This window comes from Mus caroli, unplaced genomic scaffold (assembly GCF_978045245.1).
Source record: "Mus caroli unplaced genomic scaffold, Mus_caroli_1 scaffold_1, whole genome shotgun sequence".
Taxonomy (NCBI): Eukaryota; Metazoa; Chordata; class Mammalia; order Rodentia; family Muridae; genus Mus; species Mus caroli.
Genome location: NW_028227256.1, coordinates 81,490,612 through 81,515,900, shown reverse-complemented (window position 1 = coordinate 81,515,900; position 25,289 = coordinate 81,490,612). Strand labels below are relative to the sequence as shown.

General features: G+C 41.7%; 1 protein-coding gene across 1 annotated transcript in view; it reads left to right on the top strand.

Annotated features, from left to right (window-relative positions):
- Nucleotides 1–25,289, top strand: part of Dner (delta/notch like EGF repeat containing) — a 308,211-nt gene that overhangs the window by 233,671 nt on the left and 49,251 nt on the right. Inside the window, exon 8 of the mRNA XM_021173483.3 lies at nt 4,895–5,119. Within this exon, the coding sequence (XP_021029142.1) occupies nt 4,895–5,119 (225 nt within the window). The remainder of the gene's footprint in view (nt 1–4,894; nt 5,120–25,289) is intronic.

Genomic DNA, 25,289 nt, shown 5'->3' with positions numbered 1-25,289 from the left:
GTGAAGAACTGGGATTAGATCTTCTTTGAAGGTCTGATAGAACTCTGCACTAAACCCATCTGGTCCTGGGCTTTTTTTAGTTGGGAGACTATTAATGACTGCTTCTATTTCTTTGGGGGATATAGGGCTGTTTAGATCATTAACCTGATCTTGATTCAACTTTGGTACCTGGTATCTGTCTAGGAACTTCTCCATTTCATCCAGGTTCTCCAGTTTTGTTGAGTATAGCCTTTGGTAGAAGGATCTGATGGTGTTTTGGATGTCTTCAGGATCTGTTGTTATGTCTCCTTTTTCATTTCTGATTTTGTTAATTAGGATGCTTTCCCTGTGCCCTCTAGTGAGTCTGGCTAAGGGTTTATCTATCTTGTTGATTTTCTCAAAGAACCAGCTCCTTGATTGGTTGATTCTTTGAATAGTTTTTCTTGTTTCCACTTGGTTGATTTCACCCCTGAGTTTGATTATTTCCTGCCGTCTACTCCTCTTGGGTGAATTTGCTTCCTTTTGTTCTAGTGCTTTTAGGTGTGTTGTCAAGCTGCTAATGTGTGCTCTCTCTAGTTTCCTTTTGGAGGCACTCAGAGCTATGAGTTTTCCCCTTAAGAATGCTTTCATTGCGTCCCATAAGTTTGGGTATATTGTGGCTTCATTTTCATTGAACTCTAAAAAGTCCTTAATTTCTTTCTTTATTCCTTCCTTGACCAAGGTATCATTGAGAAGAGTGTTGTTCAGTTTCCACGTGAAGGTTGGCTTTCTATTATTTATTTTGTTATTGAAGATCAGCCTTAGTCCATGGTGATCTGATAGGATGCATGGGACAATTTCAATATTTTTATATCTGTTGAGGCCTGTTTTGTGACCAATTATGTGGTCAATTTTGGAGAAGGTACCATGAGGTGCTGAGAAGAAGGTATATCCTTTTGTTTTAGGATAGAATGTTCTGTAGATATCTGCCAGATCCATTTGATTCATAATTTCTGTTAGTTTCACTGTGTCCCTGTTTAGTTTCTGTTTCCATGATCTGTCCATTGGTGAAAGTGGTGTGTTGAGGTCTCCCACTATTATTGTATGAGGTGCAATGTGTGCTTTGAGCTTTACTAAAGTTTCTTTAATGAATGTGGCTGCCTTTGTTTTTGGAGCATAGATATTCAGGATTGATAGTTCCTCTTGGAGGATTTTACCTTTGATGAGTATGAAGTGTCCCTCCCTGTCTTTTTTAATGACTTTGGGTTGGAAGTCAATCTTATCAGATATTAGAATGGCTACTCCAGCTTGTTTCTTCATGCCATTTGCTTGGAAAATTGTTTTCCAGCCTTTCATTCTGAGGTAGTGTCTATCCTTTTCTCTGAGATGAGTTTCCTGTAAGCAGCAAAATGTTGGGTCTTGTTTGTGTAGCCAGTTTGTTAGTCTATGTCTTTTTATCGGGGAGTTGAGTCCATTGATATTAAGAGATATTAAGGAAAAGTAATTGTTGTTTCCTGTTATTTTTGTTGTTAAAGTTGGCATTTTGTTCTTGTGGCTGTCTTCTTTTAGGTTTGTTGAGGGATTACCTTCTTGTTGTTTCTAGGGCGTGGTTCCTGTCCTTGTATTGGTTTTTTTCTGTTATTATCCTTTGAAGGGCTGGATTCGTGGAGAGATAATGTGTGAATTTGGTTTTGTCGTGGAATACTTTGGTTTCTCCATCTATGTTAATTGAGAGTTTGGCTGGGTATAGTAGCCTGGGCTGGAATTTGTGTTCTTTTAGTGTCTGTATAACATCCGTCCAGGATCTTCTGGCTTTCATAGTCTCTGGTGAAAAGTCTGGTGTAATTCTGATAGGCTTGCCTTTATATGTTACTTGGCCTTTTTCTCTTACTGCTTTTAGTATTCTATCTTTATTTAGAGCATTTGTTGCTCTGATTATTATGTGTTGGGAGGTATTTCTTTTCTGGTCCAGTCTATTTGGAGTTCTGTAGGCTTCTTGTATGTTCATGGGCATCTCTTTCTTTAGATTTGGGAAGTTTTCTTCTATAATTTTGTTGAAGATGTTTGCTGGTCCTTTGAGTTGAAAATCTTCATTCTCATCCACTCCTATTATCCGTAGGTTTGGTCTTCTCATTATGTCCTGTATTTCTTGGATGTTTTGAGTTAGGATCTTTTTGCATTTTACATTTTCCTTGATTGTTGTGCCGATGTTCTCTATGGAATCTTCTGCACCTGAGATTCTCTCTTCCATCTCTTGTATTCTGTTGCTGATGCTCGTATCTATGGTTCCAGATTTCTTTCCTAGGGTTTCTATCTCCAGTGTTGCCTCATTTTGGGTTTTCTTTATTGTGTCTACTTCCCTTTTTATGTCTAGTATGGTTTTGTTCATTTCCATCATCTGTTTGGATGTGTTTTCCTGTTTTTCTGTAAGGACTTCTACCTGTTTGATTATGTTATCATGTTTTTCTTTAAGGATTTGTAACTCTTTAGCAGTGTTCTCCTGCAATTCTTTAAGGGATTTTTGTGCTTCCTCTTTATTGTCTTCTGCCTTTTTATCAGTGTTCTCCTGCATTTCTTTAAGTGTGTTATTAAAGTCCTTCTTGAAGTCCTCTATCATCATCAGGAGATATGCTTTTAAATCCGTGTCTAGCTTTTCCGGTGTGTTGGGGTGCCCTGGACTGGGCGAAGTGGGGGTGCTGGGTTCTGATGATGGTGAGTGGTCCTGGTTCCTGTTAGTAAGATTATTACGTTTACCTTTCGCCATCTGGTAATCTCTGGGGTTAGTTGTTATCGTTGTCACTATTTAAAGATTGGAGCAGAAGCTGTGTTCCACTCACCAGCAGTCTCTAAATCCTGCGGCGGGGGTCGTGGGTAGCTGAAGGTACCCCGGTGCTGGTCCAGCCGGAAGAGGCCTGTGGTCCTACTCAGGCCGTTTTTCTGCTTCCCTAACTAATGCAGTCTCTGGTCCCGCGTGCAATTGGATTGGAGCAGAAGCTGTGTTCCACTCTCCAGAAGTCTTAAGATCCAGAAGTCTTAAGATCCTGTGGCGGGTGTTGTGGGTAGCTGGCGAGTGTCAGCAGACCCTGCGCCCCAGCTGCCCTGGTGCTTTTCTGACCGGAAGAGGCTGTTGTTAAGTTTTTAAGTATCTTCTTTTTAATCACAGTAGAATGCAATACATAAAGGATATAAAAATATTCCACTCTATAAGACTTTTTGGAGAATTCAAGCATCATCAAAATTGATTATATATTATATTTTTAGTTTGATTTCTAAGTTTTAAAAGCTAAAAGTAGCTATAAAATGTTGAATATCATTTAATTTTTTTTTCTGTTTCTACTCAGAATGATTCCAAGCTAATTAGGCCCACTAATGAGTGGTGCTTCAGATAATTAAATCTGGGGATATTTTTGTTGATTTTATAAATTCACTATATTCGTGATAATAACTATAAGAAAAGTAGAATGCCCAAAAGTGTGCATGAGTAATATAACTTAATTTTTATTTCTAAAATTTAAATATTTATAGAATTTTCAAATGAGTCTTGAAGTATTAAAACAAGCTTAGGTTTATAGCATTGCTAAACACACTGTGTGACTAAAGAGATGTACCCACACTTATATGTATATGTAATTTTTTAGCCTGAGAAATGCCAACTTATGTATACAGAAAACAATACAAAACACTTATCTGATAATCTCATTTAAAAGTGAAATATGTAACAGCTTTACATAATATTATATCATAAAGTATGCTTGCATGCATAATTCCTAGATTATAATTCATTTTTCTAAAGTGCTCAGTTCAGCATTTTTTAGCCAATCCATGCAGGTGTGCAACTATTGGCATGGACCAGTTTTGAGCATCTCCTTCAACCCAGTGGACTGCCCATGCCTGCTCTCAATCTCTCTTCATTCCTCAGCCATAGCAACCACATATCCACGTTTTACGTTTGCATGTGTTATTTTCGAGACATTTCTACCAGGTGGCATGACAAAATGTGTGGTCTCCTGGATCTGCCTTTGTTCTTAGTGTCATGCTTTGGTGACTCACTCATCCCATAGCATGCCCTGGTGGTCAGTGACTATTGACAAATGGCATTGCACAGTATGGATAGAGGGTACCAGATCACCAGTATGAATCTTTAAAATATTTCTATACATGTATACATTCATTGAGTTGAACATCTGAATACACTTATTAAAAACATGGATTTGTACCTTTTAGGATGAGTTACAATCTATGTGTTATATAAGTCAATGTGATATGCGTTTTAAAGGAATTGAATGACAAATGATAAGGATGGGCGAGATGTCTATTTATTTATTTATTTATTTATTTATTTATTTATTAATTATTTTTCTCTTATACAATTAGTATTGAGCCTTCAGGAGGGATTGTTTACTTGTTTTTGGCATCTTTTATCCTGTACATACACACATACATATAACATAGATACATGCCATGTGCATATATACAAAACATATGATGTACATCCAAACAGTCATACATTCTGTGTTTCAACAAGCTCAGAATCACAGAATTTGCTATTTTAACATAGGGTTACCAAATCTAAGAGAAACAATATTACAGGCCTTAGTGGGCTGTGACATCTGAATTGGTTATTGTATGCAAACATATTTAAAAATTTAAATGATGTTTATTCTTTGAGACAGGGTCTCATATATCTTATGTGTCCCAAAATTTTCTATGTACCTGTGGATGACCTTGAATTTCTGAAGCTCCTGCCTCTGCCTCCCTAGACCTGGGATTATAAAGCTTATATTATTTGGTTTGCTTGGTGCTGGGGATTGAATTCGGGGCTTTGTCCATGCTAGACAGCTCACACTACTTACTGAGCTACAGCTCTAGCCCTTTAAAATATTTTGACTGTTTTAAATGTTCCGAGAATTCAAAGCCCTTCTATGCTTTCCTGCAGGGTACTTCGGCTCCGCTTGTGAAGAGAAGGTGGACCCTTGCATGTCCTCTCCATGCCAGAACAATGGCACTTGCTACGTGGATGGAGTGCATTTCACCTGCAGCTGCAGCCCAGGCTTCACAGGGCCTACGTGTGCCCAGCTGGTGGATTTCTGTGCTCTCAGTCCGTGTGCTCATGGCATGTGCCGTAGCGTGGGCACCAGCTACAAGTGCCTCTGCGATCCAGGTTGGTCCTCCCTGTAGACAGAGAAGCTTGTCCTAGAAGATTCGGTAGTTTGTCCTTGCATCTGAGCAAAGGTCAGCCCGCAGAGTGGGATATGCATAGGAGTGTATTTCCTTGGCTGTGCATACACCTATTCTTCTGACTTACTCTTGGTAGAGCTTTAAGCAGGCCTTTTCTTTGACCCACGGGCCATTCACACTCATTGTGAGAAAACTGTGAGAAAACTAGAAAGCACAAGAAAGCGGAACGAAGACTTTGAAGTGGGACTGACTCTTCAAACACAATTTTAGTGTCCAGGGAAAGGAGAATGCAGTCCGTCTATCACTGTCCTGTCTACTAAAACTCTTACTGCATGTGCAAGCACGCCACACCCAACTTCCTCTGTAAACATTCAGTAGCTTCCTCACTTATTTTCTCCAAATCCTTTGCATTCATGTTACTGATATTTAGATTGTAGAAGTCTCGAAACCTGGAAGTCAGAGCGATGCCTGGTTCTCATTCGTGTCTTTCCATTCTCCTAGTGTGTCTGCAAAGAGCGTGTGGGGAGCGCTTTCCTTTCTCTCATTGCCCTTCTGCCTGTTTTTCTATCCTGGCATGAGCTAAGTCTTTATATTACTTTCCAGCACGAGTCCCCACATGTGACCCTGAGTGAGTCTAGCCAGTACCTGCTTTAACTGACCCCTGGCTGTGCTCTATAGTCCTGGGACGCCTGTTCTTCGTTACTCCATCTCTCTTCAGGGATTGAGTTCGTTTCTTTCCTCTGAGTTCCAAAAATCATCCACACTGTCACTTTTATCATCTTTGCCATGTGACACAGTCACATCCTTCATAGACATATTTTGTTGCGATATACTGCATATACATTGCTGGTCCATAAGGGTTAAATAGCCTCTGAACATCCTACCTGTCTTAGCATGTGTGAGAACACTCTCAGTCATGCTTGCTCAGAGATGAGGTCACTTGTGATGCATTACTCGGGCTGTTTCTCCATCCTTCTGTGATAGGTGATATGTTAATGACTGTGATAGATGACACTCTACCCCAAGGGTTGAGAGAATTATATATATGTGTTTACATAGTTTGAATCAACAGCTTTACCCCGGAGCCATTGCTGACTAAGAAACAGTCTCCCTGAGTTCTTAGCTGGATGTGTCACATCCTTGAACCTTTTGTGGCTACATTTACCTGGAACCGCTCTGGACATTCATTCTCTACTTGTGGTCTCTTTTACATTAGGGAACCCACACTCATATTCCAGCCCCAATGCTTCTGGCTCTAAGGTCTTAGTGCCTTTTCCAAAGCCCTCATCTCATACTCATAAATCAATTAAAAGTGTTACTGGGAACTGCAGCTAAGCTTTCAGAAGGTGATGCAAAGCTTTTTGCACATAGAGTCTTCCTTCTCTGATTTTTCTAAGCAGCTGATATTTTGCCAAGTTCTCCTTTCTTCTATGCTCTGCAATACAGAGGAGGGGCTGTTTAATCTGCCTGGTAACCGTGTTAGGATTCTCCAGGGAAGCAGGAGAGGCACACACAGAGGTTTATTTTAAGTAACTGGCTCATGCAATTGTGGGGACTGGCAAGTCCAAAATTCGTAGGGGAAGCTGGCAGGCTGCACACCCAGGCACAATGTCTGAGTTGTGTTTTGAAGCTAAAATCCTTCATTTGCAAGAACCCGAGTCTTTGGTCTTCAGGTCTTCAAGAGGTAGCGTGAGTCCTGTCAATGTTATATGGTCATCAGATTTACTCAGAGACCACTGATGCGAAGTTTAATACCATCTAAGAGAAAATGCCGTTTGGCTTTCATTATATAGAATAATATCTGGATCCCTCAATTAGCCAGCTAGATGGGTGCAATCTCCTGGAGGCCTGTTCTTCACAGGTGGGAACTAAAGCCCATGTGCGTCACAACTGCATGCTGAGGAAGGAGGTGGAGCAGGGCTATGCCATTCCCTATGTGGAAAGCATATCATTAGGACAGCGTGGTGTGTGAAGACTGAACAAGGTGTCATTATGCTGGACAGAACCAGGTCCCCCACATGGCACGACCAGGGTTCACTGTGCCCAAGCTCTATGCAGGTACCAAGGTACCAGCTGTCCGTGGCAACTGGAAGTGAAATCTTGCTGTCAGGAACTTCTCCATATTCTATTACCTGTCTGTGAGAGCCTTTCCCGCTACAAGCCTCTCAGAGAATACTCAAGCAGGACAGACCAGAAGAAAGCCTCATTTTTCTCCTCTGAATTCTTTTCTTTCCTGTGCATATTTAGTATTTTTAAATTTAAATTTTTTTTAAAGATTTATTTATTTTATGTATGTGAGTACACAGGTTGTGAACCTTCATGCAGTTGTTGGGAATTGCATTTTTAGGACCTCTGCTTGCTCTGGTCAACTCCCCTCACTCAGTCCCTGCTTGCTTCAGCCCAAAGATTTATTTATTATTATACATACGTACACTGTAGCTGACTTCAGACGCACATGTGGGGATTTGAACTCAGGACCTTTGGAAGAGTAGTCAGTGCTCTTACCCTCTGAGCCATCTCTCCAGCCCGTATTTTTAAATGTTTAAGTGGAATGTAGTTATTCTGTCTCTGTTTCTCTGCCTGGGTCTCTTTCTCTGTGTCTGTCTGTCTGTCTGTCTCTCACTGTGAACATGAAACATTTGCAGAGCATTTGTGGGCCTCAGTTTCCTCTTTGGGTAGAAAGCTGGAGGGAGGAGTCAGTGAAGCTCCTCTGTCGGTGGTGGGTTGTGCTACCCTTTCAAACCTTTCTCACCATTCAGGGGGTTGCCGATAGCATCTGTTGAGGCACAGTGGACTGAGACCTCTCCCATTTATATTTTGCTTTCTCCTGTGTTTTCTGTTAAAGCTGCATTGGTCTCCACTTGGAACATTTAGATTGGTGGTCATCTGTGGTCCAGCGCTATCCCCAAGTAGCTGTGAATCCCACAAGAAACACATCTTCTGTTCCGTAATACCTTCATCTGCTACACAGCCCTCCAGGGGGTCCTGGGGTTCCGTGAGGGCGCACTCATCAAACTTGGGACAGCCAGTTGCTTCCACAGGGAATACACTCTCAGATGGTCATGTGGCCGAAATTCGAAAGGCCTTTAAACATCTGGCAGGAATTTACAGTTTTAAGAAGTGAACATGACAGGTCTGTGAATGGGAAATTTCTTGTCTTAATTTTTTTTGGAGCATGTAATTGCTTTACCACTCGTTTGCATAATAGTTGAATCTTGTAAGTCTGGGTGAAATTGGGTATCTGGCTGCAGAGCGGAGGGCTGGGCCGTCTTTATAGAGAGCAAGGAGACCCTATTTCATAAATGGCAGCAGATTGAAATCACACCAGATTGGCAATTAGTTCTCATCTGAGAAAGAAAAACAAAAAAACCCCTCTCCATTCTCATTACTGCAAATGAGATGTGTCAGGTGTCTGATTTGCAAGCTTCAATTTTAGCTTACTGTTCCCCTGGTTCCTGATGGCGTTTTAATCCTAAATAATAAAATGTCACCACTGAGTAATGGTTGAAATGTCATCTTCCAGTGACAGTTTGAGGTGACAGGCCACTCATTCTATAAAACACTGCAAATTGAAATCTCCCAGAGGCTGGTGAAGCAAGCTACATATAGTAGCTGTGAATGTGCCAAGGACACACTGTGCCACAACATCTTGTGACTCTGGTAGAAGAGTGGCATCGTTTAGATGGTATTTCAGAGAGTCAGTGCTGTAGAGGATCAGTATTAGAAGCAGTGGCTGATGGGAAGGAACCAGGTTCACCTCTCTTTTGGCTGGTTTGGACCCCTAACGCAAGTGGAAGAGTGAGGACTCTTCCATTTACTTGTCTATCCCACCACTCTAGATAGAGATCTCTTAAAGAACTAAAGGTACAAGGCATTAGAGTAGGCATGCCAGTGTATGCATCAAATTATTTTTATGAATGATATCTGTCATGACAGTCAACTCAATGCCAGTCAATTAGGCCCCTAGACCTTAACTGGGTGTTAGCTACATTTGCCAGCCAATTCTTCTCCACCAAGGGGCCAGTGATGCCATACAGATGGAGACTAAAAAGCCAATAAAATTAGACTCCTTCCAAACAAAATGCTTCTGCTATTGTCTTATAAAAATCATACTATTTTTGGACTCAGATACTATTTTTTCCCTCTTTTCTACATTTGCCTTACCTGTAGGCTGCATTTCTGGGTGGCCTATGAGACACATCTGGTATGGCTTCCTACTGTGATCATTCAGTATTCTGATAGCAGGCCTGACCACATCAGTATTCTGATAACACAGCCTGGAAACAGAATAAAGATAAGGCTTAATGGTAGGATATTCATAGTGATTGAACAGCAACAAGGATATAAAGATAGGAAAGCATTTAGCTCGCTAACGAGTGTCTGGATACATAGTACAGTGGACAATTTATCATTATTAACCAGGGAACTTCCTCTGGTTTATTGGGATGAAGACAGTTCTCGTATTGTCACATTGTGATCTGCTCCAGCTCCGTATTCATGAGAGGCACAGATTGTATATGAGAGGTGTAGATTGTGTAGGTATATATTTCAGGCTCCCAATCCTTGGACACTCCTGCTTCATAGTCCAAAATGTGGTGTGTGTGTGTGTGTGTGTGTATAACCATCTGGTATCAAAGAGGGAGAAAGGAAGGAAGTCTTGCTTACTCGGATGCAGACACATCCATGGAGAGCTGCCTCACTATTTATAACCTGTCCATCAACAAAAAACCAAACCAAAACAAACACCCACAAATAATCAAAAGAAGTTTATATTTCTACTTGGAAATGCTGATGGAACTAAGTACTTGGGAGACCAAGAACAGCCACCGACACCTGAAGCTTGCCTGTCACTTGCAGATAGATTCCTGGAGTTGTCAGTAGCTGTCCTAGTGCAGGAGCCGTTGGACAATGGGACAGGCATGATAATATTAAGTATCACTCAGAGGCCATGGCAGGGTAAGACGAAGCAGGACCACATCAGAATTTTGTCTTAGACATTAATATATAAATGTTATCATCCCAGCTACTCAGGGAAGGCTAAGACAGGAAGATCATAAATTCAAGGCTTACCCAGGCAAACAACTCAGTTTCAAAATGAAACAAAACAAAAACAACGAAAACAGGGATGAAGATATAGTTCAGTGGTTGAACACTCAGCCATCATGATTCACTCTCCAGTAAGAAAACAACCCCAAGATAACCATGTAACAGTAAGATGTTGAATATTTTCATTGCTCAATTTCTACTGACAACCCCATTTCCAGTTCTGACCAGTTACACGTACATACCAAATTGTTAAAAAATTAAAGGATTGCTTTCCATCTTGCTCATGACTTTTTGTGACCAAGGCAATGAATAGTTAAGGGCCAGGGAGCTGGATAGAGCTTTGTAAGGGAAGCATTTCTTGGTTCACCAATCTTGACTGTGTGAGACCCATGGGTGTTATCTCTCTGCCCTTGACTCTGCTAGAAACAGGGATTTGAATGTAGCCTATAAAGACCCAGGGCCTCTGTTGTCTCAGAGTAAATGAAAAACAGGGTTAAACAGTCACCTTCATTCTTTGAGGGGGATAATGACTGAAAAACTAAAAATGTAACTGGAGTTTTTAAATGTTAGTTGTCTTTGTAACTCTTTCAACTCAGCGCATGAAATTAAGAGTCACTAGTCACATGGACTTGCTCTGGGATTGGGGAGTGACCTCAGTGACCTTGTCCAGGCTGACTGTGCCTCCAGTTGCTTCCATCTCTGAGAACTTACTCCATCCAGTTGCTGTGCCAAACATCTGACATATTTTCTCTTAAAGAAACCAAGGTTTGTAGAGACCAGATGCCTGGAAGTAGGAGTGACAGAAGCCTCATTTTAATCTGTATTTGCTCAACATTACAGACCCATTATTCTTGACCAAAGGCTAAACTTCTTGGAAGTTAAGGAACTTCTGCTCCTATATTAGTTGTGACCTTGGCCTCTTACTTTGGCTGAACAATCACAAGGACAAGGACTCCTCTGTCTCAGCACTGTCTCTGAAAATGTGGACACCTGACTTGAAGGTGGCCTTGACTGTGAGTCAGTGAGTGACTCTTAGTAAAAGTTCTTATATCAGGCACAGAGGTGTTCAAGTCTAACATGACATGGAACAGAACTCTTGTGAGTGGATAGGACCCCTCTCCAGACTTCCATCCTGTCTTTGAAGATCCATTCACATGCTGCTTTGGAATTGATACCAAGGGATGCTGGGTTGGGAATTTATGACTGCATTTGGTCTGATATGTGCTGGGTGCACTTCAGTAAAGGAGCCTGCCTTTCTGTGACTCAGAGCCTGTAGACACAGCCACCTGACAGACAGATGCCCTGTCCTATCAGCTCCGGGAGTTTCTCTTGACTGGCATTCTCACTTCTAGGGTTCTTGATAGTCTTCATTTTTCTTGCTCTCTAAATCCATGAAAAATCTTCTGTATTGGTTATTGTGAACCACAGACTCACTTGATGTTGTATCTTTTCGTGGTCTTTAAAATGTTCTTTTTTCGTTTTACTTTTTTTTTTTTTTTTTTAGTTTTCTATCTTGAAATAGTCTTTGATGTCCTAAGCTTCTCACAGCAAATCTTCTGTAGAAATGACTGCCCATCGTGCCAGTGCCAGTGACTCTTCTGGACCTTGGAACCTCATCATTGGAGTCCCTGCAGCTATGGGTGTCATTTGTGATATCCGTCTTGTGATTAATGATAACATGAATCCAGAGTCCATATTACAATTCGACAACAAACTTGAATACTATTCTGCATGTTCTATTTTTCCAGCCTTCTGGTCTTCAATACACTTGAAGATTCTTTGGAGATTTGAATTTGTACAAAGTCCTAAGGACCATGCATCTCCTCTCTTGTTCCTTTCAGTTTTAAAGCTCATTGTGGAAGCTAATCTTTTACAAAATTGCCTCCATTTTAATGAAGATTCAGAGCACTCAAGTTTGCCTGGAAGAGATGGGCACTTGGCTCATTCCTTCCTCCCTCCCTTCCTTCCTTCTTTTCTTCCTTCCTTCCTTCCTTCCTTCCTTCCTTCCTTCCTTCCTTCCTTCCTTCCTTCCTTCCTTCCTTCCTTCTTCCCTCCCTCCCTCCCTCCCTCCCTCCCTCCCTCCCTCCCTCCTTCCCTTCCTCCCTCCCTCCACCCCTCACCCCTCCCTCCTTCCCTCCCTCTCTTCCTTCTTTCTTTTATTCATATAGACCAGCTTCAGCTCCATGGTGATTGTAGGACACTGTGCCTTGTCCCCTTACCCATTACTCCCTGTATGATATCACAGCTCTCTTTTAAAAATTCCACTTGGCTTCATAGGGGTTGACTAACAGATCCTTAAAAAAAGATTTATATATTTTAATGTGTGAATGTTTTGCTTGAATACATGTCTGTGTACAACATGCATGCATGTCTGGTGCTCATGGAGGCCAAAAGAGGGTTTTGGGTCCCTGGAACTGAAGCGATGGATGGTTGTGAGCAGTCCTTTGGGTGATGGGAATTGAACTCTCATCTTCCTCTGGAAGAGCAGCCAGTGTTCCTAACTTCTGACCTCAGATCCTGGATGTAAGTCTTAATGATACATTTTATATAATTTTTATCATTCTATATCTTTAAAAAAAGATTAGTTTATTTTTATTTTTTTATATGTGAATGTTTTGCCTACATGTATGTATGTACACCACATGTATTCCTAATGCCTGTGGAGGTCAGAAAAGGGCATTGAATTCCTGGAACTGGAGTTCAGAACAATTGTGCATTGCCATGTGGGTGCTGGCAATCCAACCCAGTCTTCTAGAAGAACACTAAGTGATCTTTACTAAATCATTTCTCCAGTCCCCAGATAGTTTTAATGGCACAGGTTAAACACACACACACACACACACACACACACACACACACACACACACACACACACACACAAAGCAAATATTTGTGGTCTGGTTCACTGGTAAGACACTGGCTTTGGGATGGGGAAGCAGCAACAGAAACTGTCAGACTAAGGAGGAAGTGGGCCTGGGCTTCGGTTTTAGAAAACTCTTCTTTAGCAACCACTCCCTAACATTGCCTTCCTTTCCTGCCTGTCCCTTGGCACTGGAAAGCGTTTGTGTCTGTCTGTCTCACTCCTTTAAGTTAGGCATTGTTCATGGAAAACAGAACCTTTGTATCAGTTATTGCTGTAAAGCAAGCCACTGAGAAACTTGTTGGCTGAAAGTAACCATTGATAATTTATTTATGATCCTATGGGATGACTTGGGGAGGACTTAGCTGGAGTCTCCTTTCCACTCTGGACAGCAGGGGCAGTGCCCATATATGCCTTTGTGGTTGGTTGGCAAGTCATCTGGTCCTGAGTAACCCACTCATTATTGCTTGGCTGTGAGCTGGAGTTGTGGGGTCACAGGACCATATTTTTCTCAACTTCCAGTTTCTTCAGTGCTGGCTGGCTTCTTCACTTGACAACTGGGTTCTCAGAGTAGCAACAGAGGACTAGGCCTAATATAATGAATGTTTTATGTTTAAAATCAAAGGTAAAATTGCATACCAATATGTGTGTCATAGCACATGGGTAGAGATCGGAGTCCAGCATTTGAAGTCAGGCACTTTTCATCAAGCCTTAGAGTTGAGGCACCTTGCTGGCCTTCCATGCACTTTCTACAAGTCACTGCTTCCTGTTTGCAAATGTTCCATTTGCCTGAGCTGGTCTCAGGGCCAGGGTCAGCACACATTACGTACACACGCATGTGGATGTGCACAGACATGTACACAGCAAGACACACCTCATAAAATATTTCCTCTATAAGATAAAATTTTGGAAGAAAAGGAAAAAACCAAAACTGTTCTCTTTGGTTCCTTGAGAAGGCTTAGGTTAATGGGCATCTGGGAACCAACTCCTGTTCACCCTCCTAACTCTGTGTGGGTTGTACTTTGTCTCTCACTTTCTTTCCAGCAAGTTCCATTCTTTATATTACCAACCACATGTTCTTCCAGAGTCTGGAGTCAGTAAACAGCGATGTCCCTTTGAGCTTCTCTGCTTTATGATTTCTTAGACCTGCATGGGATGTCTTATGTGTCTTTAATTCAACATTGGCAATTGGAGAAGAATGAAGAAGGCCTCAAATTATTGTGTCTCCATGCCAGTTTACTTATATTTTGAAATTTTCTTTCTAATCAAATTACCTAAAGGCAGTTTTGTTGACTGAAATATCTCTATGACAGTATTTAGCCAAGGCTGTGCCTCTGAAAGTCAGATACAGACTGTCTGAGTTTCTGGCCATCTGGGATGGTAGCCAAGCTGGGAGGAGCATGCTAACAAAAATGTTCATAAAGAAGTAAGAGAAGTTTCTCTGGTATTTAACATTGTGGGTGTTTTGCTTTGTTTTGCTTTGTTTTATTTTATTTTTGAATTGCAAGTATATTTACCTGAGCATGGCCCAAGTTAATTGACAGGGGAAATAGTATATTCAGAAGGAAGATGAGGAGGAGGAAGATGAGGAGGAGGAGGAGGAAGAACAAGGAGAAGGAGGAGAAGAAGAAGGAGGAGGAGGAGGAGGAGGAGGAGGAGAAGAAGGAAGAGGAGGAGGAGGAGGAGGAGGAGGAGAAGGAGAACAACAACAACTACAACAACCACCCAAAACACAGTCAACACTATAGATTCCATGCATCAAAGTAATCTAGAATAACCTCAATCCCATTTTGCTTTCTGTCTCACAATTCTGTGGCATCGATCTGTATGTCAAGAAGTCAATTCTGAGAGAACCCTGGAAATACTGCAACCGCATCACAGAATGTTTCTTAATTTTTGGTTTGTAAAAATGACTGCCTTAGTTTATAATTTCCTGACAGTATTCTTTTGAAGAGAAGGGGAGGAGTGCTTCTGGGGTCAAAAAGCTGAACTGGAAATACTTGGGCTTCTGGATCTGAACTTGGGTTAGCTTATCCTTGTACTGATTAGGAGTTGTTTCATCCCTGTTGCTCTGACAAAACACATTCACAAAGAGCAACTGAAGAGGGGAAGGGCTTATTCTAGCTCACAGTTCCAGATCACCAACCATCACTAAGGGAAGCCAAAGACAGCAGTTCACACCCTAGCCATGGTCAAGTGCAAAAAGGAGTAAATGCTTGGTGCTCACCTGGCTTGTGCTCTGCTGAGATCTTCACTCTTGGCACAGTTTACAGCATCTTGCCTAGGGACTGGTGCCCCCCACAGTGGGCTGGATCTTTCTTTCTTTCTTTCTTTCTTTCTTTCTTTCTTTCTTTCTTTCTTTCTTTCTTTCTTTCTTTCTTTCTTTCTTTCTTTCTTTCTTCCTTCCTTCCTTCCTTCCTTCCTTCCTTCCTTCCTTCCTTCCTTCCTTCCTTCCTTCCTTCCTTCCTTCCTTCCTTCCTTCCTTCTTTCTTTCTTTCTTTCTTTCTTTCTTTCTTTCTTTCTTTCTTTCTTTCTTTCTTTCTTTGAGACAGGGTTTCTCTGTATAGCCCTGGCTGTCCTGGAACTCATTACCTTAGTTAAGACAAGCACACAGGCCGACCCACTGTCAACATCATTCACAGATACTCTTTTTACAGGTGATTCTAGGTGGTGTTAAGGTGACAAGTCAAGCTAACCATCATACCAGTTGAACTTCGAGAGGCCTGGGCCCCACCCTAACAGTTTCTGAGGTCTCCCAGGTAAAGCTGTTGCTTGGAAACTGCATCATGAGAACCACTACAGCAGTGCACTGAGTGTAGATACATTAAAGTATAGGGGCTGAGTAGCTTGCACCCTAAATTAATAGGACTAAATATGTTTTGGATTTAAGATCTCTGGATTTGGGGATATTTGCAGATACATAATAAGAAGTCCTGAGACTGAGATCCCAGTCTAAACACAAAATTCATTTTTGTTCATACTTTCATAGCGTAGTAGAGATAACCTTATATAATAACTTGTAATAATTTTGTGCACTTTGCCTGAAGCCCATCACGTGAGGTCACATGAGAAATTTATGACTTGTGCTCTCATTCTGATTCTGAGACTATTCCAAACTTTGGGAGCGTTTCAGATTTCAGATTTTAGGATTAGGACTGCTCAAACTACTGGCAAGGCAGTAAATTAAAATGAACTTTAATTGTGAAATAAATGAAAAGCAATCAAACATTTGAAAAATGCTCCCATGCCTTAATCTTTCACAGTTGTGTATACACACACACACAGATATACACACACAGACACACATACACACACACACAAATGGATACATACACAGGCACACATACACATACAGACACAGACACACACACACACATACACATACACACACACACACATACACACACACATGCACAGTTTGTGTGGATACCTCATCACCTGGCTCCTCATACTACAACCTCTATCATCAGTGCTTTCTGCTGGTCTAGTATCTTAGCTGGAATACCACACAGTCAGAAACTTCTAGCATGGGAAATGTCTTCTATATCTGATTTCCTCCTCATCTTTGCCTAAACTTTAAGCTAAGCCATAGTGGAATCATCTTTCAAGTCGTTTTGTACAAGGCAGTCTCATCATGATATCCACTCTTAATTCCTCCTGTGTTGGCCACACTTAGAGGCATCTCCATTGAACAGTGATCTCTACAGAGTCCATGAGGTGAATTGTTTGCTTTACAATGAATGATACTCATTGCAGATGTTCAATACTCAAAGGATGTACTGGCGAATTTGATTTGAATGTGATTGTGAATGGAGGTAAAGGAATATTTGGGTGTGTAGTTTTGTTATTAAAGGGATTAATATTCCTTCTTTAAATGCAGTTTGCAGGCTAGGTCTTTCTCTTTTGGTACCATATATTCTTTTTATAAAAGGCTTCTGACTATGGTACCTCTGTGATTAAACTTTTAAGAAACCCTTCCCCACTTAGCCAGTGTAGCTCATCCTAGCTAGAATCCACCCTCTAGTGGCCAAAAGCAACATGTAAGTCATAAGAGGAAAAGAAAAAAAAAAAAAAAAAAAAAGGGTTGCATGTATTTCTTTTTGGCATATGGCTAGATTGTAACCTAGTTAACCCAGATTGCCTTCAGGAAATCCTTAGAGAAGGCCTTTCATGTTTACATCAACATCCTACTATAAAAAAACCTCAAGATGACAATCACCTTTACATATGTACGTGCTTCTGGGAGGCAGCTTCACTGCAGAATTCACGCGACTTCCAGTGCTCTTTGTACTTACACTGCACCATCCGCATGCAGGTCATCAATGGTGTCATCTCCGACGTGGCTCTTTGTCCTTATGTGCTTTGGGAGGAGTGTGCTTCTTGCTATCACAGACAGAGCTGGTGGCTCGCTCTAGTACAATGCTGTTACCATTTTCCCCTCAAATATGATTTATGATTTATACACTTAATCTAGAGAAACTTCTGGATTTTAAACAAAACTTCCCTACTAATTGGATAGTATGATTCTTGTTTTGAAAAGCATTTTCTTTACTAGTGATGCCTCCTAGTGTTGTGGCTGCTCCCTGGATCCGAATAAGGTTTGCCCTTCCCTTTATAGACTTTGATAATTCTTTCATCCCGTAAAGTCCATAATGAAGTTAGGCCTTTTCTTGTTATTCCCTGATATCTTACTGTTCAGTCAGGGATTAGCCATAGAATGTGGTCATCATTTCCCTTACAATGCAACCACTATTTGAATTTGTTGTACTACATACATAATATCCAGAAAGTGTGGATGATAATACCCTTCATATTACACAAATAACATACACCATTATGGAAAATTATAAAATGTGGACATGTTTTTTTAAATATATTAAAGCAAATCATTGTTGGTTTTAGAAAATGTTTTTCCAGACATCTTAATGCATGTTTGATCAAACCAGGCATCTGTGAAGGAAAAAATGAACTCTTCTTCATTTATGAATGCAAAGATTACCCTGCCCTATGACTTCATTTTCTTTGCAAATTTAATTCACCCAATTTGACTAGATGTCCTCTCTATTTACTACTATGCATCCTAAGGAGTATAAAATGAACCATTATAAAGAGAAAATAAAGAGCTTGGGCTTGAGTATTGAGCAATGAGTCCAAAATTCTACTTCCAAGCAGGAAACCAGATCCATCTCTGAAGTTACTCTCAGGGGATGCTGCTGTGGAAAGATGGGGTTTGAAACAGGCACAGAAAAAAAGCAAGAGTCCTGTTAGAAAACTCCTGGCCTTTGCTGCTGCTTTGAGAGCTGGGCCACCCAGCTGGGTCCAGTGGAGTGCTGAGCTGGTATTGTTCATTTTTTCAGTAGGAGTGGGGTGGGGGTGGGGAGCAGCCTTTGCTGCCTATGTGATGTGGTATTTTAGAGCAATCAAAATTTAAAAATATATCTTTTTTATTATTTAATTATTTGCTTCACATTCCAATTTCAGCTTCCCCTCCTTCCTCTTCTCCCAGTCCCTCTATATCGCCCCACAATCTATTCCTCCTTCTCTTCTCAGAGAAGGGGAAGTCTCCTATGGATATCAACCAGCTTGGCATATCAAGTTGCAGTAAGATTAGATGCATCTTCTATTGAGACTGGACAAGAGAGCCCTCTATTGAGACTGGACAAGAGAGCCCGGTTAGTGGAGAGGGATCCAGAGGCAAGCAGTATAGTCAGTCAGCCCCTGCCCCCACTTTAGGTGTTCCACATAAGATCTAGCTATACAACTGTTACATATGTGCGGAGGGCCTAGGTCCATCTGATGAATGTTTTCTGGTTGTCAATTCAATCTCTGTAGGCCCTTATAGGTCCAGTTTACTTGATTCTGTAGGTTTTCTTGTGGTGTCCTTGGTCTTGCTCCTTCAATCCATCTTCCTCCCCTTGTACAAGATTTCCCAGGTTCCACTTAATGTTTGGCTGTGGGTCTTTGCATGTGTTTCCATCAGTTGCTGGGTGAAGCCTCCCTAATGGCAGTTATGCCAGGTTCCTATCTGCAAGTAGAGCAGAATATTACTAATGGTGTCAGGAGTGGGTTCCCTCTCATGGCATGGGTCTCAAGTTGGGCCAGTCATTGGTTGGCTCTTCCCTCAAACTCTGCTCTATCATTTACCCCTGTACATCTTGTAGGCAGGACAAACTGTGAGTCTAAGGTTTTGTGGCTAGGTTAGTGTCCCTATCTCTCCACTGGAAGTCTTCCATGGTTACAGGAGATGGCTTGTTCAGGCTTTATATCTCCCATTGCTAGGAGTCTGAGTTAGTCACCCTCATAGATTCCTGAGAGTTTCCATTGTTCTCAGGACTCTCTTCCTCATCTCATCCCTCTTTTTCTCATCCCCCTCCCCCCAGTTCTCTCCCCTCATCCACCCCTAGTCTATTAGTCTAATCTGTTTCTCCTTTAAATGATTCAAGTGTCCACCTTTGTCCCTCCTTGTTATTTAGCTTCTTTGGGTCTGTGGTTTGTAGCATGGTTATCCTGTACTATATGATTAATATACACTTGTAAGTGAGTCCATACCGTGTTTGTCTTTCTAGGTCTGGGTACCCCACTCAGATGATCTTTTCTAGTTCCATCCATTTGCCTGAAAAAACTTTATGATGTCATTGTTTTTAATGGCTGAATAATACTCCATTGTGTAAATGTACCAAACTTTCTTTATCCATTCTTCTGTTGAGCCAGTTTCTGGCTATTACAAATAAAGCTGCCATGAACATAGTTGAGCAAGTGTCCTTGTGGCATGGTGGGTCTTCTTTTGGGTATATGCTCAAGAGTCTTGTAACTGAATCTTGAGGTAGATCTATTCCCAATTTTCTGAGAAACTGCCAAGTTGGATTCCAAAGTGGCTGTACAAGTTTGTACTCCCACCAGCAAGGGAGGAGTGTTCCCCTTGCTATCCTTGATATCATGATCTGTCACTTGAGTTTTTGATCTTAGCCATTTTGATGGTATAAGATGTAATCTTACATTTGATTTGCATTTCCCTTATGACTAAGAATGCTAAACATTTCTTTCTTCTAAATAGTGCTTCTTGGCCATTAGATATCCCTTCATCAAGAATTCTCTGTTTAGCTCTGCATCCCATTTTTTAATTGGGTCATTTGGTTTGTTGATGTCTAGTTTCTTGAATTTTGGATGTCATTTCTCTGTCAGGTGTAGAGTTGGTAAAAATCTTTTCCCATTCTGTAGGGTGCCATTTTGTTCTTTTGATGTCTTCCTTTGCCTTACAGAAGATTTTCAGTTTCATGAGGTACCATTTATAAATTTTTGATCTTACTGTCTGAGCTGTTGGTATTCTGTTCAGGAAGTTGTCTCCTATGCCAATGTATTCAAGGCAAAAATGGCCATCCTACTAATAGCAATCTACAGATCCAATCCAATTCCCTTCAAAATTCCACCACAATTCTTTATTTCTTCAAAAAATAAAAACCCAGGTTAGCTAAATAATCCTGTGTAATAAAAGAACTTTTGGAGATACCACTATCCCTGAACTCAAGTTGTGGTACAGAGCAATAGTAATAAAAACTGCAAGGCACTGGCATAAAAATAGACAGGTTGATCAATGGAATTGAACTGAAGATGCAGAAGTAAACCCACACACCTATGCACACTTGATATGACAAAGAAGTCAAAACTGTACAATGGAAAAAAAAAAGAAAGCATCTTCAACAAATGATGCTGGTCTACCTGGATGTCTGCATGTAGAAGAATGCAAATAGATCTACATCTATTACCCTGCACAAAATTCAAGTCCAAGTGGGTCAAAGTCCTTAACATAAAACTGGATACACAAAATCTGATAGTTTTAGAATCTTCTTGCATTTGGATGTGTGTGAGCCAGGAACAGGTGTCCTAGGTTGTCTCTTTAGGTAATATTTGCATCTTGGGCCACATGGCCACATGGCAAATGGATCACTTGCTTATTCTCTGTCACACACTGTGCTAAGTGCATCCCTTTTGTCTAAATCTTATGGGCAGGGTCAAGCACATGCCATCTTGATGACAGGACAGAAGCCTCTTCCTATGACATATGCCCTTTGTTGCTGCAGATTCCCATGAGTGACCTTCATGGAAGATGTCAATCATTCATTGGGACTAACCTGCAATCACACCTGGGTGGGCCAGAAATTCTTAACGCTCAGCACTGACATATAGAAAACTATGTGTCTAATGAAGAGAAAGTGGTATCAAGTACTATTTTATTTACAAAGGATAACTTGGGAACCAGGAATCCTACAGTATCTGAACACCTCTCAAACTCAGAAACTGCATTCTGCATTACCTGCCTCTTCAGGTGACCCTCCAAGAACAGTGCCCAAGGTCATCATACCAACAGGTGATACAGATCTTTAGGAACTCCTAATATTTCTGTGGGGGACCCTGTTCCCTACCTGGTATAATTTTTTCATGTCCAGGATTAATTTCTGTTCCATCTTATCACTCTGGGCTTTTCTATCTGTATCTATTTTGGCTTGTTTCTTGTCTTCACCTTGACATCTTCAGGGTCCTTGCTCCCATGCATCCTATGTATCTGCCCCCTCTCTCCCCTGATCTGATGCTCCTCCATTGCTGATTTGTTTTTACATAATTTTTTATTAGTGTGTGTGTATACATGTGCACACAATACACATGGATACACATGCCACATCATATGTGGAGGTCAGAGGGAAGCGCCTCTACCTGTGCAGTCATCTTGCCAGCTCTACATCTCTCATAAGCTGTAACAAGATCCGTCTCTTTAGCATCTAGGTTGCTGTTTGGGCAATGAATTCAACAAATAACCATGAAAACAAACTCATTGTTTTCTTCGGGTCATTTCTGTTTTTCTGGGAGACACTGCTAGTTCCTTTTGCTCACTTAAGGCTAGCTTCTAGAAAGTGCTTTGTATTCATTTCTGTTCCATCACTTCCTCCTTCAGCCTCTTCCTCCTAATGCCAGTTTGTAGGACAGAAATTGGCTTCAGTAGATGCCCCCTCTTACAGCCCTCAGAATGATGGCTCAGCAATTCAATATAGAACAAGGCAGGAGCCTGGCGTGACGCTTCCTTCCTACCCTCAGGCCCTATCCATTACCAGGTACTTCTGGTTTACCTTGTAAGTAGATTAGCAATGCTCAGGCGCCACCTTCATTCTTGTTGAGATCCTGTGTTCATTCTGGCAGCCTCCTCAGTGGTCTCTCTCACCCCAAGTTTTTGAAGGGATGCTCTCTGCCTGTAAAGTGTAGGCATTGCCCAGCATCTCCCTGGGCTCCCTGCCACCAGTGAGTTTCACAGGAATTTGAACGCTCATAGGCACTCTTATGAACATAATGGGATTATGCCCTCCATGCCTACACCTCTTAGCTACCTAGGGTGGAGTGGAGGATTTGATGTCCTGGGAACTGGCCTAGACTTGAATCCAAGTCATGGATGTTCACATTTATCTACTCACCCTGACAAGGGGAAAACCTCTTAAAGAAATTTCTTCTTTACTCACGCCTCATTTACTGCAGCTTGACTACAAAGTCAAAACAGATAAAAAGTAGTTCTTTCAAGCTGCCTTTGCCCTGAATTCAGGTGGAGCTGGGGTCTGAGCAGCATGTCTTGGCCTGCTTGGCCTGGGCATATGGCTGCTGGATTGGGATGATCTTGCCAGGTTTCTTTCTTCCAGGCAGCACGAAGCGCACAAATCGCCCCCTTCTTCCCCCCAATGAGACAGGAATGGATGAGTCGCTGGAACTTGTCACACAACGTGTGAGAGCCATCTGGCTACAACAGGAGCCTCAGAATTTTGAATCTTTCAGAGGGTGACAACGTGATGGGTTGGGCAAGGAAGAGAACTAAGGAGTAAACAGTGTAGGCTGCAGCCTCTTCCACTGGGAGCCTGTGGGGGCAGAAGAGGAGCTGGCTGTGGGAGGGCTTGCTTCCCAGTGGAGCAGCAGGTGCTCCGATGGATCACTCTCTTCTCTTGGTCAGCGCCCATGACATCTGTGTTGCGGTACTGAGAGTCACTCCTGGTGGGCTGTGGGCTCCTTGTCTGAAAAGCAGGCAAAACCCTTCCTGGAAAACCCCAGTCCATTTGCTGGAGTGGATGAGGTCAGAGCACCCCCAGTTCTCAGTGTTCTCTATAGGTATAGCACTAGCAGTGTGTGTGTGTGTATGTGTGTGTGTGTGTGTGTGTGTGTGTGTGTGTGCCTGTGTGTTCGTTAGGGGATTTGTTGGATTGGCTTGTACAACTGGAAGATGGATAGTCCAAAGTGGCTGTTAGTATGCAGGAGAAGCAGAGAACTCACTGGGTTCAGTTCAAAGAGCCACCTTATTGTAGTCCCACACAGACACTGAAGGTAGAGAAATTTCTCAGAGGATTCACTGGTGTGGACTGCATTAAGGCACTGAAGAAATTACAGTCTGATGTTCCTAGGCAGTGGCAGGAACAATACATTCATCTTCTCAGGGAGAGCTTGCATTCATTGGCTGGCTCCTACATGTGGTGGTTTGAATGAGAAAGGCCCCCATGGGCTCATATATTTGAATGCTTAGTCACCAGGGAGTGGAACTCTTTGAAAGGATTAGGAGGTGTGGTCTTATTGAAGAAAGTGTATCACTGGGGGTGGGCTTTGAGGTTTCAAAAAGCCCACGCCAGGTACTCAGGCACGCTCTCTCTCTCTCTTTCTCTCTTTCTCTTTCTCTCTCTCTCTCTCTCTCTCTCTCTCTCTCTCTCTCTCTCTCTCTCTCTCTCTCTCTCTTCCCCCATGTGGATCAGGATGTAGCTCTCAGCTACTGCTCCAGAGCATATGTGCCACCATGCTCCATGCCATCATAATCATGGTCTAACCCTAGAAAACTGTAAGCGAACCCCAATCAAACACTTTCTTTCATAAGCCTTGCCGTGGTGTCTCTTCACAGCAACTAGCCACTAAGACACTGTTTCCTCTTTCACTTCCATAGTTCCCCCAGTCTAGGGATGCTGTTAATCACAGTTGAGCTAGTCATTTTCCTTTAGTTCTTCTTTTCCTTGTACAGCTTCTCTGATGTGTCCTCCTGCACACTTGCTTTACTAGTCCTGGAGACAGCTCTCAATACAGTCAACTTGAGAAGAGTTAACATCACATTCAGCCCAGTGGCAAAACTGCAGTAGACTTCTCAGTACCTCAGATACACCAATAGGGGTGCTATGCCCACTCTCACCCTAATCCCATTGTTTGGTATAAATTTAGCTCTCTAGGTAAAACAGCTTTTCCAGAGAGAGTCACTCAAGGGTGATATAACCATATTTCAGTGGCAGATGAAATTTGGGGACTGCTAGTAAGTCTCTTCTTCTCTGATAATTTCATGTTCACTCTTTGTAACAGACTGAAAACTGTATCCTTTGCTCATTTAAAATCATCCTCACCTTAGATGATCTAGGATGGTAGTTCTCAAAACAAAATCTTCCCTCCCGTCAGACAATGACTGGAAACACTTTGATCATTGCATTTGGTCATTACATCTGGAATAAGAGTGTTACTAAAATCCAGAGAACAGAAGTCAGGGTGGGCTTGACACTTTACAGTTCATAGGAAAGCACCCGACAATGAAGTATGCTATGCTCCAAAATATCAATACAGTGTCCTGTTTTCTGTCCCCCTCCCACCTATATTGGAATATATTTCGAGTCCCCAGTGGTTGGCCTGATACCATGTACCAAACTCTTCCTAAATGATCGTCTTTCAGTATCTGCAGGGTCTGGTTCCAGCATACACATGTTACATCCAAGCTCTGGAGATGCCCAAGTGCTTTTAAGAAATACTGTATTTGCATACAATCTGTGTGCTTCTTTTTGTATATTTAAACCATTTCTAGTTCCTGATATTATTAAACACTATGTAATTAGTTGTTTTGTTGTATTATTTAGGGAGTAAAACAAGAAAATAATTTTGTACATGTTCAGTTGAATATAACTTTTCTTCCAAATAGTATTCAACTGTCCCTAGATTTGCAACTTATTCAGAGAATGGACTGTTCTGTGGGGTTCAGCACAGGTACACAGGCATGATTCATGTCCCACACATGATGAAGAGAGATGATGTGGGACTTTTTCATGCTACTGAGAAGGGAATGTGATTTATACCTTACAGTTTATTTCTGTAACTTTCCATGTCAAGTTCTTGGGGCACAATCTACTGTGGGCCAACGAAACTGCAAAAATCACAACTTGACATGAGGGGGGAGAGTACTGCAGAGACATGATTAAGAAACCCT